At 39.6% G+C, this 19454-nt stretch overlaps 1 protein-coding gene across 1 annotated transcript in view; it reads left to right on the forward strand.

Annotated features, from left to right (window-relative positions):
• adck1 (aarF domain containing kinase 1) overlaps nucleotides 1-19454 on the forward strand; it is a 96519-nt gene that overhangs the window by 26538 nt on the left and 50527 nt on the right. The window contains exon 4 of the mRNA XM_046063694.1: nucleotides 7598-7801. Coding sequence (XP_045919650.1) covers nucleotides 7598-7801 — 204 coding nt within the window. The remainder of the gene's footprint in view (nucleotides 1-7597; nucleotides 7802-19454) is intronic.

Below are 19454 nucleotides of genomic sequence, written 5' to 3' on the forward strand. Positions count from 1 at the left end.
TTTTTAAACCAGATGTTTAACAGCAACCAGCGCCTGATGCGCTGGGCACTCCTGGCCAAGAACTACAATATTTCCATCTTGCACAAGAAGGGAGTTGAGAACATCATAGACATCCCATGGGTGAGGCTGTCAGAAGCTGTAGTTAGTTTTATGTTACAAACCCAAGTGTTTAGGGGTTTGCTCTCATGGGAGGGGGTGTTACGTCCCGTAAGGTCCTGTGTTGGGGTAGTGGTCCGTGTGTTCTCTCTCGCGCGCTCTCTCTCCAGGTATGTGCCGTGACGTCATTCTCAGGGCTGCAGCTGCAGGTATAAAGGGCCCTCGAGGTTGGAGAAGAAGAAGTGTGTGCTGTGATTTGATGTACTGGTTGAAGCAGCAGGCAGTGTTGGAGAAGCGGACGGTGAGGTGTGGCGTGAAGTAGGGTTGGGCTGATAGACGATACCATCGTCCATTGGCGATAGCTGACAGACATCACGACGTTGCAAAAAAATCTCTAATGTTCACATTATACCACCCTGTTAAAGCAGTTTTTAATGACCACAAACATTGTTATTATTGTTTTTAAGTACGCTTTGCACCTGCCTCGGAATTCTCTTCTCCCCACACTCTGACACACTCACACACACCTACACCTCAGGTAAACGCCCCGGCTTGCCCCGCCTCTCTCTGTCTGTCTCCCCCCTCAGTATGTTTTATAAAGTCGCCTAAAAGACTGAGAACTCGTCTTTTTTCCGTATATTTCCACCTGCGATCAGTTATCACGGCAGCAGGTGAGCCGCACGTCTGCTTGTTAATGACGCAGCTGATCAAACAACCCGCTGCAGAAAAGTGCAAGTGATATGGTCTTGATCCCGGTTAGACTCCGGTGAGCCAGACCAATCAGTAATAGACTGTTTGGTTTTGAGGTGGGCTCTTGCCACAGACGATTGATTGTTGTGTAGGTTACTTATCTTGTCTCTTTTTGTTATTTCACAGACACCCCCCACAACTTTCGTTGTAGTTTCACTTGAAGCAGTAGTATTTTTGCCTCAAGACTGTTTTGATTTGTCCCCTAACCATCTCCAGTGGAGATCGCTTTCCGTTTTGCTGCCTGATCATAATAAATCTTTGTTAAAACTTGAACCTGTGTCACCTGCTTGACTTTCCACCCCGGGAATTCAAATCTAGCTGTTAGTCCCACATCCCCTGGATGCCACCGGGACGTAACAATAACATACACTAACTGTAGGAAAACAGGATTCATTGCCAGTGCCTGAGTTTCTATTTACTGGAATAGGTCTGTAGATGTAGAGGTAAAATACAGGGCTGACCAATATAGTCGAAGATTCGATGCCCTTGCGAAACAAGGATCATGCTGTTTTGGCGATATGGGGGTGCTCAACGTCTGATTTTACATAGAACTACCAGTTTTCTCCCAATAAGTTAATATACAGCCTATTACAATATACATTTCAATGTTTAATGCTGTAAATAAACATGTAAAAAGAAAAACAACTTCCAATAAATGTTTTTAATGTGCATGAATAAATTTAACATTGTAACCCTAACCCTGGGGCGTCAGTGCGCATGTGTAGGCGTAGCCTATGTTTGTAGTGGCAGTGGAGGAGCACTTGTTGAAGAGACCGAGTCCCAGCTTCACCAGTGTTGTGCAGAGTTGTCCGCGCCTCGCGGGACTTTCCGATAATTTATCACCGTTGATGAACCACACAAAGAACATTATATGGTTTTTAAACAACCGCTACTTGAAATAGTCCCGCGAGGAACCGCGACGTGCATGTAGTTATCGGCAGCACGGCAAAAACTCTGCACAAGACCAGTGAATGGCAGGCGAGAGAGTATAGTTTCTCTGCAGTGGACAATAATTGCTCCTTCTAGCCGCCTCCTCTGTAGAGCAACACGCTCCCTTAGTTCTGTTTTACTAGTTATTGTTATTAATATTGTTTATCGTTTAACTTTGTTCAAAATGAGATGAGGAGTCTCACTGCCTGAGTTAAGGGGCTCTGTAATCTGGTGGTACGGCTGCTGATACTTCTGAATCTGGTTTTAGTCAGCGGAAACAGGAGGGGGCAAAGCACAGTCCTGGGGGGCCTCCGGTGTTGCGCACAAGAGTTGAGGATGTGTGTCTGCCAATCTGAATTGACTGGGGTCTGTTTGTGAGGATGTCCAGTTGCAGAGTGCGATACTCTAGCCCAGAGTGCTACAGTAAGTTTGCCTATCAGTTTGACCGGGGAAACTGTGTTGATTGCTGAGCTGAAATCAACAAACAGAATTCTGATCTAGGCAGTGAAGATGGCTGCCTCTGTGGATCTGTTGGTTTTGTCTGCAAAATGGTGAGGGCCCAGTCTGGCGGCGATGCTGCTGATGTGCTGGAGAGCCAGTTTTTCAAAGCACTCACAGGGCTGTAATCGTTTAGAATTTTCCCACCCCTATGGAGACCTGCACATCTGATTAAGTCTGTTGTTGAACGGCCTGCATAGTTTATGTTCAGATATTTCTCACTCCAATTCGTTCACACAATTCTGCAATGCTACAAGCTGAACTGTAAATTTCATTTTAGCATGAAAATTAACTCCTTCCCATCTTTCCTTCCTTTCTTCACTCCTTACCTCTCCTTTACCATTCCATTCAACCACTTCCTCCTTGCTTTAGCTATCCTGTCAGTCTAGCACTAGCAGTACACACACACACACACACACACACACACACACACACACACACACACACACACACACACATACACACATACACACACACACACACACACACACACACACACCCCCTCCAGCCTTTTATTTACTGTCCTTGCCAACTGTGTGAAGAGGATGAGTGTAGAGAGCCAGAGGCATTCTGCACTGAGCTGTATCTCTGTGTTGTACCACAAATTAACCCGTGTGTCTAATTTGATTGGATGGCGAATGTGTGGAGATGGTGGGCGGAGGCCAACATCAGCCAATCCCTGAGCAGCGTACTTTTCCGGCTGTCAGTGAGTAGCATTGCCATAGTGATGTCATCCTCTAGCTGTGAGCCTGCCTCCTCTGGACAAAGCATACTGATTACTAGAAGAGGGAGAGAGGAGTGATGATGAATCTGAGGATTAAGGTACGAGCCATGGGCAACAGATGCCAGATTTTCATTCTGATCAGCCCATCAAATCAGCTTCCAGACACATTCTGCCAGAAATAGCTCTGACATGCCTTCAGGTGATCTGGCAGTTTGAAGGGCGAGTTTGTTATTTTGATTTGTTTGTAAGACTATTAGAAATTATTTTAAACATTAAAGGTCCCAAATAATGCAAACATACTTTTATTTTGGTTTCTACTAGAAAATGTTTACATGCTTTAATGTTCTAAAACACAATCTTTCTCATCCTGTCCACTGCATCAGCACCTCTATTCACTCTCTGTATGAACACTCTGTTGTAGCTCCTGTCTCTTTAAGGCCCCCCTCCCTAAAAGCCCACTTTCTTCTGATTGGCCAACTTCCAGAAGCTTGCTGAGGGGCAACAACTAGCTGGCACAGCCCTAAAATGTGCATGTAGCAAACGAGTGGAGACTTTTAGACATTGCTGCCGCTGTTCTCAAAAAAGGTTATCTTTTAATGATATCCTCAACATTTCTGAACATAAACACACTAACGTGTCCCTGGTAATTCAACAATATGGCCATTAGTTTTTATTCTCATGCCATTCTGAGAAATAAAGGGGTTTTGGATAGCCACCATTGTTATGGACAAAGCCAGATTTGCGCCAAATTTATATCAAACTGATTAAGGCTTTGTAATTAAAATTAAATCCTATCTTTGTTGACAAAATGTTTTTTATAACGGGAAATTGCTCATTTAATTGTAAATTGTGGCTGAGGATTTTTTTTTCTTTCAAATTTAAGTTGCTTTATTGGCATGACAGAACCTAAATAGCCTAAAGCAGTACAGACAATTAACTGTGTTAGCCTTTAATCTCTCAGTCTGCTTCAGGACACACAATCCCAATTATGGGTAAGACTTCTGACTAGACAGCTGTCCAGTAGACCCTCACTGACACCCTCCACAAGGAGCGTAAGCCACAGAAGGTCAATGCTGAAAGGACTGGCTGTTGGCAGAGTGCTGGATCAAAGCATTTTCATGGAAAGTTGACTGGAGGTTAAAGTGTGGTAGGAAAATTTCACAAGCAACTGGGATTGATAACACTGACAGATGATTGATCTTTGAAGAATTTATTTAACAAAAGAGAATAAACAGAGAAGTACTACACATATACAGCTGGTCCAGAGACCTGCCGCCTAGGGCAGCATCGGGCGTCTGGCCCCGAGCAAAGGGATGCATAATCTTTTACACAGTCTAGGTTTCTATGTTTTGGGGAACAGAGATCCTCTCTCGGCTTGAATGAACATTACAGGAGAGGAGAGGAACAACAAGAGAGGGAAAACACCAAAACAATCTCACAGCTCTGACCTAAACCCTAGTAAATGTGGACAGACTAACATCAGGAGTATAGGAGAGAAAAGGTTAAGGATAAAAACACAATCCATATATATCTATAAGCCATAACGGGAACAGTAATAAGAATAATAATATTAAAAGATCATACATAAAAGAACAAATGTAAGAGGACACAATTTTCTACCATAACAATTAGCAGTAGATATACAATAATATGCAAATATTAACAATCATATCAAATGCATTATAATAAAGACAGTAAACGGTTACAATTCAATTCAACTTTTGACCTCACAGGACAGAAATATTGTCTCTAATGTGTGGGAGGAATGAGTCCTGTAGATAGAATAACATGAGCAGCTGTAATACTTCTACAGATGAAACTTTTGCTACAGAGCTTTTTTATTTTGCAGCTAATACAGTACTCACATAGTTAGGGCAGTTTCTGAGGATCAGGAAGATAAAATCAGGAAACATTATTTGACACAGCCAGGCCTCCCTGGGGTTCCTGTTCTGCCTTTTGACAGCCATGTTTCTTGGGCCAAGCTGTGTCCACTCAGTCTGTACATTGTCAACGTTTTCCTTATTTTTCCAAAAGTCACCGTGGTCATGTAGACCTACTCTGCCACCAAGTAAGTCCTAGCAGAGCTACAGGACCAGCTGGCAGAGAGGATTCTTATTCTTATTATTAGTTCAACTCTCTGCACTGAAGGGGCTTGTAGTGGCAGGAGTCGGGGTCACTATATAGGAGGTGTTTATAAAATTGGATGACTCACATTTGAAGTTCTTTCCTGCATCCGTTAAGTTGGTTTCCAGCGGCTGTTTTTCCCATGTTGTGAGGTCTTGGCTGGCTAGTGGACCCACACGGCACTATATAATATTATTGGATGTATTATTATATGTAGAATTTAGACCCAGGTCCTGCTTGGGATGTCAATTGGAATTTCTTCTTGCCTACTTCTTCAGCTCATTCACAGCCATGCCAAAATGTCCAGTGAAATTGACGTTCAATCCTAAATATGTTTTGTATACTCAATTTCTTCATATCTATAATATTTACTAGTGTGAATTTATTTTTCAGAGTTAGTTTGTTTTATGTCCGTGTTTGACTGTTTAACTTGCGGAAGCTGTCCAGGCTCTGCTGTAAGCCCTCTCTGGAGGGAGACAGGTCATAGCAAACATCAGACGTTTGACCTCTGTGTCCTGCGGATTCACACCAGGGGCTGTGGAGTTTTGCAGTTGTCCTGCAAATGTATTTAAACCTATGATAAAGATGGTTAGTCTTGTAGGTTGGGGCAACAACAAACAAAGAAAATGAGGCATCTCACAATTTTAGAGCTGTTATTATGAAACTAATACTCTTGGACCTTCTAGCAAATAAGTAAATATGGCAAATGCACACAAAATCAGGTAAAAAGCATTTGATGTTCAGTGCAGTAAACTGTGTTCTGCTGTTAAACATTAGTTAAAAAAGACAACAAAAATGTTATTGGTTTAAATTACAATTTGCTTTGAACTATATATATATATATATGATAGGAACACTGCCCACTGATGTTATTTCAAGTTAAGACTTTAACTTAAGCGTAATTTCAGAATAAAAGTCAAAATATATGAAAAAAAGGTTTTACACGCTTTTGTATGCTTTTGTTCAATTTCATTTTTTTTCCCAAAAATGTGAAGGGAATACATTTGAAATATAATGACCAACAGTGCTTAATTAAGAAATTTAAAATAAAATATGTTTTAATAATTAATAACAAATCAGTCAGAATGGAAGGGATGAGACGATTTTATCAAGTCTATTTTTTTATTCAAACTGTGTGATTGCCGAGAGAATTTTCCTGCTTCTGACATTTTTCTCGTATTTAATTTGTTTATTCCCAGCAATGTAAGATTAAATTTAAAATGATGACTTTATCATAACTATTAATCTCAGTTTTTTCCATGTGGCTGTGTATATATAATTTTATTAAAATTAGGAATATTTGAAATAGTCTAATTTGTTGTTTTGGTTTTGGACCTATATAAAGTAGGTTTTATTCTGTGTGGGGTGGGAATTCGAGATTGAACCTCAAAATCCAATTTTTATAAATAATAACTGCCTGTGAATTTTTGTGAAAAACCACATTATGTTTCTACCAATTATGTGTTTAGCTTTACTAGTCCATATGGTCAGACATGAGAAGGTGGCTGTGATGGTGTAGTGATGGTTTTTATAAAAAAGGTTTCCCAGTGCGTCTTCAAGCAGAAAGGCTCATCTGGTAATCTCTAGCGACTTGTTTCTGTTATTGCTTTGTCATAATTGCCCAGATGACACTCATGTCAAATGGTCCTATGAGAATATGCCCTGTGGGTGTGTGTGTGTGTGTGTGTGTGTGTGTGTGTGTGTGTGTGCGTGTGTGCGTGTGTGTGTGTGTGTGTGTGTGTGTGCGCGCGCGGTGGGGTGTATTCATGATGTGTGTAGTGGGGGTTACAGAGGTTAAGGGGAGCTAATTTCACGGCTTTTTATTTGCACTGGTCTCAGGAGAGGAGCTCTCTGTAAGCATTATCACTTCCAGCTGGTTCAAATGGGACAGACGGAACGGGACCAACACACACTCACACACACACAAACCATCCAGGGCTCTTAATCAAATAGTCGCTCTATTTTGTTATTTTGTTCATCTTTGCAATCTGCAGTATAATGTGCGTATTTTTATTCTCTTTTTAATTTCTTTTCTCTCCTCTTGAATTTGTGATTTATTTTCTTATTGACTCCTTAGTTAATGCTCCAGCATAAATAAAACATTTCAGACAATAGTGTTCTTTTCCAACTATGTGTCACGAGTTTGTTTTTGTCCCTTTCCTTTTTCAACATGACAATGCCCTCGAACGCTAATCAGCTCCTTAAAGAAATGGTTTTCCCAGTTTGGCATGAAAGAGCCTATGGGGATAAACTCTTACAGACCAGCCAGTGTTTTCCAGGTCCTCAAAGTTTTGATACGCCCATCCATTCTTGATCTACTCCCTCCAACTTTTCATATACTATTTGCTGCTTTTGGAACCATGTGATACGAAATCAATTGGATTGCAATGACCTTCGCAGCTTTTCCTAGCAGACCTTGAGACTTTGTATCCTGTTTCTGACTTTTTTTGTTTTTCTCTGTTCCATCACTTGCAGGTGCATCTTCGGTCAGCGGAGCGTCTTCGAGACTTGTGCTGCGCCAACCGGGGCACTTTCATCAAGGTGGGCCAGCACCTCGGTGCTCTGGACTACCTTCTACCTGAAGAGTACACATCCACGCTGAAGGTGCTCCACAGCCGAGCTCCTCAGAGCAGCATGGATGAGATCCGGCAGGTCATCAGAGAAGACCTTGGCAAGGAGGTAAGTCTAGATGGACTGGATCTCTGCTATAATAATACGGATTTTGTTAGTACTCGGGTGAGTACAAAACAGATTCACTCGTGGTCCCACCTCAGGTCCTGGTTCCATGGGTCTAACCCCGCCTCCTATGGACATCTCCTCCAGTGATGGCAGCAGGCTCCACCCCCAGTGGCATCACCATTCCCAGCTCACATTACATTTCCGTTCCACGAAATGTCCCAAGCACCCGTTTCTGATGCGTGGATCTCGTGAGACTAAAACGCAATGAGATTTCTCGTACATTTATCACATTCTTTCACGCCACACATAAGAAAAACAGAAAAACAAATGTATAGTAATCAAGTGAACCCTCTCTCACGCTGTGAGTCCGGAGAGTTGTGACATGTGGTAACGTTAAAACTGAGGCGCAAAGGTGCTCTGTTTGGGACTGTGAGCTGCTGAAATTAACGTGTGTGGATCTGTGGTGAGATTTCTGCATGATTGTAAGTGTTTCAGTTACTTTCATTTTCCACATCCTTGTCAGTCATCTTTACATGCAGTCCCAAGCGGATTTCTGTGTCTGTCAGTCAGTCTGAAGGGGATACTACCAGCGAAGCAATAACATGCACATCAGAGTGTAGGGAAGGTAGACTTAAAAATGCTTATGAATTATTATTAAATGATGACGTTAGTCTCATCATTTTACAACTTTTTTCTGGACCCGTCAGACAAGACAGATGTGTGGGAGAGCAGAACATGAGCAGAAAGCCTGCTGAAACACAGGAGCTCTTAAAGTCCAGGGGTTTCTAACTGAATTAAAATAAATTAATTTATCATTGAAGTGAAAAGGTGCCACATGCACATTTAAAGACAATTTTTTTTCATACAATTCAGCTTTAAAGATTTCTTAAAAATGGTGTTAAAATGTAGTCTCATCTCGAACTCGTGAACCCAATATTGTGTCTCGTCTCGTCCTGTGAGCTGTGTCTTGTCACACCCTCGTAATAAGTGATCACAAACTGTAAACAGTGTTTGAGAGGGATGGTGCAGTTAGTGTTGTAGTGTGGGGATGTAGAGAAACCCTTAATTATTCATTACTTATTCATTTATTCAGTAGCAGGTGTTCCAACTGGGAATTAAACCCTAGTCTCCCAAAGCATTGATCCAGCTGCCCTGTTTACTTGAAACACTAATCACCACTTTTGTGTGGCCAGGTAGCATCATTATGGGATGTTACCTGAAGAAGAACACTAAGCTTCAAACACATTGCGACCTGAGTGGCCCTGTTTGTGTTCTGAATGCTTTGCAGAGCTTGCGTATGGGCACAAACTAAGCAGTTACATTTTTCTGCTTTTTTCTGTGTAAAATATCTGGAATATTTATTTATTATATTTATTTGGAGTACTGACTGCTCCATTGTGTCTGCAGTAAAAATATGGAAACTCTTTTTATTCTTAATCTTCTTTTATCCCTTTTTAAAATCTAATGGAATTGTTTATTTAATGGATTTTCCCCTGTATTTAAGGTGGAAAAATCCTCTACAACAGTCTGTTAAGTCATTTTTAAAAATGTTTGAAAAGCTTAATTTCCTAAATTACAATAAAGGTTTTTTACTGAAATTGTTATGAATTATTGTTTTTCTATGATATCTGTAATAATCTCTGGTATTGCATTGGCAGCAGTACTGAAAAAATTCAGATGATGCCAGCTCTCTTCTGAGACAACTTAATTAGATTTTTATTTCACTCAGTATATACAGAAGAGTTCATCAAACAACATTACTAAAAAGTTTTATAGAGAGCCTAAGTCACTCGATTTCCGGCCCATGGGACCTTCTTTCGGGAAAAATAAGGATGGTAGTCAATGGCAAGAGACAACTTTTCTTTTATCCCGTTAAAATTTAGCCTTGAATTACACATATGATGTTGGTCAATTTAAAATATAAAGTCGCAATTTGTCGTAAAACAGTAATGTTACGTGTCGTTTTGTGTGAAACCCGTTCACTGAGCTACATCTCTCGTCTCGCACTATATACGTCACCAACATGTTAGCGTGGTAATGCTAACTAACGTTCGTTGCTTGGTTGCTACTAGCTAGATAACGTATCTGTGTTCCACGCAGAAATAAATCTCACCTGATGTGTTTAATCCAACGACTCTCAGTCCTTTTACCACATCATCCTCTCATGTAAGTTTTTATGTATTTTCACAGTCTTATACCTCAACAGTATTACAACAAACTGCAAATTTCTTGACTTTAAAATTTATCTTTTAAATTGACAAACATCATATGTGTAATTCAGGGCACAATTCAAACAGTATCAAAATATTTGTTGTCTTTTCCCATTGACTACCATTTCCGAAATAAGGTCCCATGGTTGTCCACCGCAACGGGAGGGACTTTCTATTATTTGTCAAACTTAAGTTCCTAGTATTCTTGGAGGTCTGCAAAGAAAGAAAGTTTTTTTTTTTTTCCTAATTAATAATGCTGTGGGAGCTTAAAATCATCAGCTAAACAATCAAGGTAAATGCCCAAAGCACTCACAGGTGATTCATACATAGCTAAGACAAAACATATGCTGTAATGCCGCATTAATTCTTTCTATTTTGTATTTATTTAATTCATTTATCTTTGTATTTATTTTGGTTCATAGTTTGATTGTTGATGCGTGTGCGCTTTACTGGAAGCGGAAAAATAGGCAAATAAAGCAGAAGTAGATAACTCTGACATTCTGTCCTCATTTCATTTTATAACCAAGCCATATTCCTGATGCAGCTGTTAATTCTCCTCTTAGTACAGAGCGGGGAGTTTGCTCTCAAACTAGTTGTTATGACAGCCTTTTAGAGCCTGCTGGTGGCAAGGCAATTGCTCTGTTATTCTCAGATACAGTACATTGGTCTTCTCCCTCTAACATCCATTCCCCAGCGTGTGTGTGTGTGTGTGTGTGTGTGTGTGTGTGTGTGTGTGTGTGAGTCTTGGCTTTGGTATATGTTGTTGAGTACATTACATTAGTACATCCAGGAACAGTGAACATGTTGCTCCCCACATGACACAGACCCAGTCTAGGCCAATCCATAAATGTTAGGTAAAATACAAATGAGACAAAATGTGTCAATCTGTTAACGCAACAAGGTTAGGGTTGGGTAATATGCTGATATACACCATGATCAGGGATTTTGCCATGCGGTTTATACCGAGGTAATATCTGGGTGTACTGGCCATCATATGGGAAGTGTTGCAAATCACTGATTTTGATGTTGAGAATGTTTTGTGGCAATATTGGATTTTTATGTGATGGCACAAGAATGTAGGTCATCTGTATGTAATTATGCACAGGAGATACTGATCCAAGCAGGAAGTGGCCACATCCTCTGTCTCATTTGAAACTGTTTGAACAAATTAATAATAATTATTAATACCCAGGAAGTCTTTCTAGCACACAGGCTCAGCAATCTACTGCAGTGTATCACAGACTGGTCGATAGGCTTTCACACTACGCTGCTTTTAAAGTCTTCAGTAAGGAAATATTTTTTATGTCAGTGTAGATGCACTCTTTTAAATCGCTCATGCTTTCTAACTTTTCTGTGCATCTCTATGTGAAGATGATGACTTTTAATGGTCATCAGCTCTGTTGCAAGTCAGCAAACCAAATGCGGTCCAATAAAAACGTCTTCACAAACTCAAAATCACTGTTTTTACTAGCTACATGCTGTGCTTCCATAGTGATGAAATATTAAATGATTAAATCTAGATTCACTGTAATAATGAATCATTTAATAATTTTTTTTTAGACATAGCCTATTGTCTGAGTATCTAACAAATTATCACCAGGGCTAAATATTTTAGAGTTTCTGCTCAGGCAAAGACAAATTAAAGTGAACTAGACAACCCCTTTTTTCTGTGTCTGTATAAGAAATGTCCCTTTCTAGTGTGGAATATCCCTGCTAGCGAGCAGTAGCCTGTCTGTTCACACCAGAAGGGCATCTCTCCATGACGGTCAACAAGCGTTTCTGCTCCTTTGCTCTTTTCTAATCAAACGTAGAGCTTATCTTTATAATAACCTTATGAATTAAGCTTGTTATGTGTTCCTGGATTACCAGGGCATCGCTTCTTCTGCAACAATTAAGTTAAAAGGACCATTGCCTTGTGTGATGAATTGCGGAGGGGGGGTTCTCTCCTGCCTGACTGCGTCTGCCCCCAGGGAGGGACAAAAATACATCAAAATGTATTTTAAAATAAGATACTAAATTTCAAAATACTAAAAATACTTTTCTTCACCTGTACACTGACTCAGCTGATTAAGTGGATAATGCTTGAGAGCAGCCTGCCTAATGAGACATGCGATAAATCTGACATGCAGCCAGTTAACAGATCAAATATTCACACATCCCTGTGATGAAAGTTAGTTTTAAAGTAACCAACAGTTTAATGTTGAACTAACAGTTTGCTGATGACTCATAACTGTATCCTAATCTAGTTAGCTGGTGTTTTGTAATGAAGAGCCTACTTTGCATCATCTAAAGCCGCGTTTTGACCAAAAGTACTTTAAGTAGTACTTTTTAGTCCCCGGATCTCTTTTCAAGGAACTAAAGGTTCCTTCAGCCAATTGTTGTGTGTGTTTCCACCGCGGTCTAAAGACCTGCGAATAATAGGCAAGCTAACCAGCTGACCTATACGCCGTACAAAGCAATGGACAGGCGTCATTATTTAATAACCACTATCCATGAGCAAGATTTATAAATGAACATCAGATTTGACTGGAATATAATGAAAAACTATAGGCTTTGCGTGACCATTAAAAGAAGCTTTTTTGTGTGGGAGTATAATGGAGAGACGTGCAATAAAGTTCGTTACAAATTTAATAACACACTGGATAAAGCCATCAAGTTCATAAAATAACTCCAGCACAGAGAAAGCAACACAAAAATAAAATTGTGACAGTTTGGAAGGTTATTAAAACATTTCCAGCTGACAAGAGCTGCAGATCAGCTGCAGGACTCACATCTGTGTCCGCCTGGGCGTTGGAAGAACGGGATGTTTAACAAGCTTTATTACCTGCTGTAATCAGCTGTTCTGCTTGTTTTGGAGAGGAGGAGGCCGACTTCGTCTCCGTGTAGAGACCTGCTGACTGAACTCCGGACACAGTATTTAGCGTGCAATTTATGCTAAATATTGATGGAAAGCTTACCTTATTCTTTGTGTCTGAATCAGTTTTATGTTCTGATCTCAACAAGTGAGGGCAAAATATTGCGTAGGCACCAATCAGGCAGCATTTTTATGATGTCATCACGTATAGTATCAAACTTCATAATGCAAAACACGTAAGTATTTTGATACAAAATATGAAGCCATTTTCATCAATCCTCTAAAATACAAATTCCAAAATCCTATTTTGTATTTAAAATACGATATCATAAATACTGCCCATCTGTCTGTTCCTCTCTGTCACTCTGTTTAGACACAACTCACAAATATGTGGAATAAGTACGGAATTTAAAAATCATAGTAAGAAACAGCAGTGATACAGTTTCTAATCTGATCTGATCGGGTATATTTTCATACTTAAGGAGAAAAAGAAGCAGCTGTCTCTGAGTCATAGACAACCAGGTGGTATGTTTCCATATATAAACATATATCAAATGTACACTTGCTGATAACTAATAATAACTAATGTGTATAATATCTAGTAACACTCAATTTGCAAGCTGTTTAATATTACACTAAAACTGCAGGGCCAACAATAGAAAATCACACTGCAGCATCCAGACATTTTGATTGACTCATATGCTGTATAATATGGAGGACTGATCCTGACAAATTCAGAAATAAATAAATGCTCATTAAATAAATAAGCATCCGATTAAATGTACAAAAAAATAAAGTAAATAAATAAATGTAGACAGTAATTAAATTATACAAGGAGACATAAATGTATATATCTATTTTAATTAGCTTCTTTACTTATTCACCTTTGTAATAATTACCTTATTTATTTATTTATTGTCCGTTATACTCTTCAACTTTATTTATTAATAACTTCTTTTTTAAATGTATTTATTTATGTGTGTGTTTTAATATTTTTGTCTGTTTTATTCTTCCGTTGCATTTTCTGCCCTATTTATTTCCCCAGTGGTATTTATTTCTGGGGTGAACTTCTCTCCTATTGGTGGACCAGTCAGACGGGAGAGCTCTAGGCCTACTCTACCTGCACACATCAACAAGCTTGTTCCTCACAGTCAGATGGCTATCTTCAGTGCGATGAGGTGTTTAGAAACCCTATTTGAAGACAATACTACCAGCCATGTCTTCCTTCTTTTTCGTGTGGACGCTCTGCCCGACAGTGTTTACATTTAGCGACTTATACGGACACAGAACTGCAGGAAAGTGAGCAGTTGTTTCTGAGAACCACATGGTCATATTCCCCCTTACATGTCTTGTTGTTTATGTGCACATACAGAGGAAGAATGTGAGAACAGCACACATCTCATCGTTACTGTGTGTTAGAGCATGGGAGAACAGTGGATACTTTTAATACAGCCCACACCCCTAATACTGTGTAACTATAACAAGTAGAGAACATTCAAATTTTTATTTATTTTTTTTTTACAACTGTCACATAGTTTATTCATCTTGTGTAATGCATGAAAATAAATAGGCCTACTAGGCTCCTCTCTACTTTGATATTTAAGATTAGCTGTGTTTGATCCACCTTCAAACACGTACGTGACATTACTGTATAACTTGCTCCAGCCTGCCTAAAAGAAAAGCATTTTTGGGATTAACTGGGCTTTATTAGCTGCTGCAGTGCAGGATGAACTCAGAACAGACCCATTTCTTAACTTATTATTCTAAATCATGCAATGAAGAAATGCATAAATAAATACTGGGACAAAATCTGTCCACAAATACTGTACAGCATGTAGTCTGATGAACAAGACTTGTGTTATAGCTGACTTGGAAATATTTTATACCACCTCAAGAAGACTTCCTCAGAAAGATAGGAAGGTATTTCAATGTACAACTGCAGTACTTAAATCTAAGTAAAGTAATTTCCCTGACATTTATTTTACTTTTAATAGACACATGTAACAGGTTTTATCCTTCCCGTGAATATAATCCAGTTAATCTTATTTTCATACTGTATATCCGTTGTGTAATTTCATAAATGATGTTGTATGTGGTGCCCGCATCGCGTACTATTGAGACTTCATTGCACTCTTCAGATAAGACTCTCAGACTGCAACATGTGTGAAGAGAGAAACAGACAGAAAAAAGTCACTAACTCTGCCTGTCAGCTCGCTCTGCTCCGTTAAAACTGAATTAACCATACAGAATGGAATGGAGTTTCTAAACACCTCAGCGCACTGAAGGAAGCCTGTGTGAGGAGCAAGCTTGTTGATGTCTGCAGGCAGAGTAGGCCTAGAGCTCTCCTGTCTGACTGGTCCACCAATAAGAGAGAAGTTCACCCCTTGAGACACAGCCCCTCCTCATTTGCATAATGAGGCAGAAATGCATACAGAAATTTAAAAAGAACAGGCAGAAATAAATACCACTGGGGAATTAAATAGGGTAGAAAATGCAACAGAAGAATAAAACAGACAAAAATATTAAACAAACACTTAAATAAATACATTTAAAAAAGAAGTAATTAATAAATAAGTATAAATACTAAATAAATAAGAGTATAACAGACAATAAATAAATAAGGTAAGTAAAGAAGCTAATTAAAGGAGATGTATACATTTATGTGTTATTGTATAATTTAATTACTGCCTACTTTATTTTTTGTGCATTTAATCGGATGCTTATGTATTTATTGAGCATTTATTTATTTCTGTATTTATTTCTGAGTATGTCAGCAATATATGAATATGTATGTATACAGAATATTTCTTAATATCAACACAGATTTAAACCAATACTTGTCAGTGGCATCAATTTATTGTTGGTTTCAATGTTTTCATGTGATTTACTGAGAAATTTAGAATACTAACTGCATTAGCCTTTAAATAAAAGAACAGTAAAACATTGTAGACTGCTGTTGGGGGGGGGGGGCACAGTTTATAGGTACGATTGGACAATCCTGAATACTGCTTGTTGGCCAGACAAACCTTAGAGGGACTGAAATGTGAATTACTGCAACAACTCTCAGTAAGAAAAGTTACGCATTAATGGAAAGCATGCAGGATCTAAAAAGTTTGCTTTATAATTTCCTCCTATATTTTGTAAAACAATTACAAACCACTGACGTGCTAATAAGATGAATATGAGCTGCAGTCACAGTTGACTCAAATTGCTCCCCTGTAATTCAAAGCCACTACGACAGAATGTTCTCTTTTTCTTATTCATGTTTTTTTTAATTAAGGTGTGCATTCAGTTTGATTTCTTCCTGTATCTGTGTGGCACGTCATTATCCCTGAAAAGACGGCAATATAGCTTGTCTGTCTTCAAAGGCAGCAGCAGAATGAATCAGCCCTCCTCCCTTTTGGAGTGGCAGTAGAAGAAGTGACACTGATGAGCAGCGCCAGGCAGCTCTGGAGTCGAGGGAGCAGCTTCAGCGTCATTTCTGTTCCTGTTTGGCTGCACATGCTTCTTTTTTAAGCCGTGTTTGCATTCTCATGTCTGTTGGATATTCTCATATACAAGTAGTGAGTAGAGAGTGGTGTGTAGCACCATTTGTAGTGACATATGCATTCCCACTGTGCATGGCTTTGGAGAGCCTTGCCTTAGTTCTGGCTGTCACTTCCCCTCTACAGTGAAAATGCTGAAAGGCCAGCTTGTGCAATATGTAATTTTGCCAAACAGAATCTGTTTCCAAGCCAGACTTGACACTTAGTTGGTGATGAGGCATAACAAAAGAAAACATAAGTGCATCATGGGTACTTGGGGTCATGTCCAGACAGGGTGGCACAAGTGTAGGGACATCTGTGGACATGGAGATTCAGGAAGTGGCAGTATGTTCTGATAACCAAACTGAGGTAGTTCACCATGAGCCAAAAAATAAACCACGACGTGGAAACCTTCTGCCAGTGGGGTTAGGTTTGTAACCACATAGGCCACAGAGGATATCCTGCTTAAAATATTAGTTTTGTTTTATTCATATTTTGGGACAATGGGATTTTTTTTTTGTTGGCCACCCTCTTTGCCAAGCACTTACAACTAGGTAAGTCTAACAGTTGAAACCAGCTGGGCTCCAGCTATGCGTATTAATTTAGAAATGACTAATGGGGACAATGTGCCACAGCCTTAGGCCCCATCCACACCCAGTTTTAAAACGAAATCGATCTCCGTCCACACCAGCATTTTAGCTGCGTATCAGAGTTGATCTCCGTCTACATTAAAACAGCTGAAAACACACATCTAATGGCTGTTCATGTACACTGGGCATGCGCGTGCCGGTGTAAATGTGAAGCAGACGGTCTCTCTCTTCCGTAGTTACAGAAGATTTGGCGAAAGAATAAAGTACTGCAGACGAAGAACCGCACCACATATTTTTTTTGTCATGGACCAATAATGAGCCGGGACTGTTTCTGGATGTAACACAGGAGTTGAAACTCCACAAGTGTAGGCTATAAGTGTTATTTGCACAGTACAAATATTTTAATAAAAATACCAACTCAAAAACTCTGCCAGTTTGCCCGTCTTCACTAAAATGCTCTCTGGAGTTTTAAAATGAAAAACGGGGTCGGCAGCGTTTTCATGCTTCTCCGTTTTACATCTTCGTTTTCGCCATTTTAGTTTTTGATCTGCAAACGTAGCAAAAGTGGTGTGGATAGGGCCTTAATCTGAATGGAAATAATGCGCTGGTCAATCAGAGTTAAGGATATGAATCTTGTAAACAAGTAAGGCTGCTAACATATTGTCGCCATTTCTATATTTCTTAACATTGAGGGGTACTTGCATAACACAGATGGATGTGCAAATCCAAGATATGCAATACTGGTCAGATACATGATAAAATGGTTAATACAAAATAGAAATAGTTATTTTATTGGTTATTTTGATCAAATGGAATTCTCTTTAAACCTACAACCTTTGTGTAAAGAGATTTTGAGTAAAGTTCAAACCCATTGTCTTTCCCTGTGTAGTCAGTCTATATTATATATATATAGCAGCATACTATATAAATAGAAGAAAATGATTGAATATTAAAAATTTTCAAGTAAAAGTAGGTATTTAAATAACTGCGAGTGTTGATAATAATAATGATGATAATAATAAAACGTTTAATGTATAGATGCTTTTCAAGATACCCAAAAGCAAACTACGGGAAAACAAATCCTAGATAACTAAAAACACCCTAAAGGGATAAAGTAGGTAGCTCTTGAACATCACTGAGCCGTCATTTACAGTGTGTATATACACAGATTCCTCCTTTATTACCAGACACTGAGCCTTACATTAAGAGAGTTGGACAGGGATGTTAGAGTTTTTACAGTGGAGACTTTAATTTCCTCTCCTCAGTAAAGTAATCTCTCTCATTTCTCCTCCTCTGTGCTGTAATGATTTATGTGTCTTCATCCAGCTGGGGCCGTGGCCGGCCGCCAGCAGCCAAAATGGCCCCCTATGCCACGCTGACACAGACACTGATGTGTTGTCATCCAATTGTGAGGCCTCAGGGGCCATTTTATTTGTGCCATAACTCATTTCAGGGAACGTATGTCACTGCGGGTCTACCCTCTGGGAGCGGGGCCCATGCGCATACATTACCATGTTTATTAACTCCACAGCTGAGATTAACATGAACAGTGACTCTATGGTAGGAGAGTGTTCGAACCAGGAGTTACAGGCCGTGCACCGGTGACACAACTGGAACTGCAAACACGGCAAACATAACAAAGAGGTTGAACCGTTAGTGCCAGCCTTTTTCTTCTTTTTTTTAACATTTGCTAAAAATATGTTACTGTTTAAATTTAAATTGGATTCCTCAGATTTCTCTGCTGCTTAATGTGACAACCCCACCTGAGAAATTACACAGATTCAGATAGATTGTGTACAATACACATATCTACACACACATAACACGGGAGAGGCCTCATTAACTTGTCTGTGAGTTTAACACTCTTAAAGCGCAGGTTACAAAACTTTTCCCAAAGAGTGCCTTTTTGTAGAGCAGCTGTCTTCATCTACGGCCAGATGAGAGAAGGGTGAAGCATGAGTTGAGAGAGTGGCTGGGATTGTGTATTACCCATGAAAACACTCTTTGCATGCCAGATCCCATTGGATGCTCATCATGGAAAGTGGGTTGACACTGGTGGGTGCAGACAATTTCATTCCAGTTAGCATATTTGCGTAATGAATAACTCAGCTGTTCCCACACAGGATCCCATGCTGCTTGCATTATTCATCATCTGGTGGCATCTTCTACAGGGCTCAGGTTCAGCCTCTACCTGATGGGCCAACATCGTGTTCAAATTAGCCTCTTTTTGTTTTTCACCAGGTACAAGCAGCAGGGGCATTCCCCCGACGGTACAGTTTGAAGTATGAATATGAAGGAAGAGGTCCAGTCTTTATAAGAACCAAAACCAACACCAGCTAAGCATGCTCAGCACTACATTGAAGTATATGAAGAAGAGTGAAGCTAATACAGAACAAGGCCAGGTTTGTTTGTGAGTGCTTCCAAAATGAACCCACGACTGTAAAATGAACAGCTGAAATGAACTATGCTGTCAAT

This window comes from Micropterus dolomieu, linkage group LG11 (genome assembly GCF_021292245.1).
Source record: "Micropterus dolomieu isolate WLL.071019.BEF.003 ecotype Adirondacks linkage group LG11, ASM2129224v1, whole genome shotgun sequence".
Lineage (NCBI taxonomy): Eukaryota > Metazoa > Chordata > Actinopteri > Centrarchiformes > Centrarchidae > Micropterus > Micropterus dolomieu.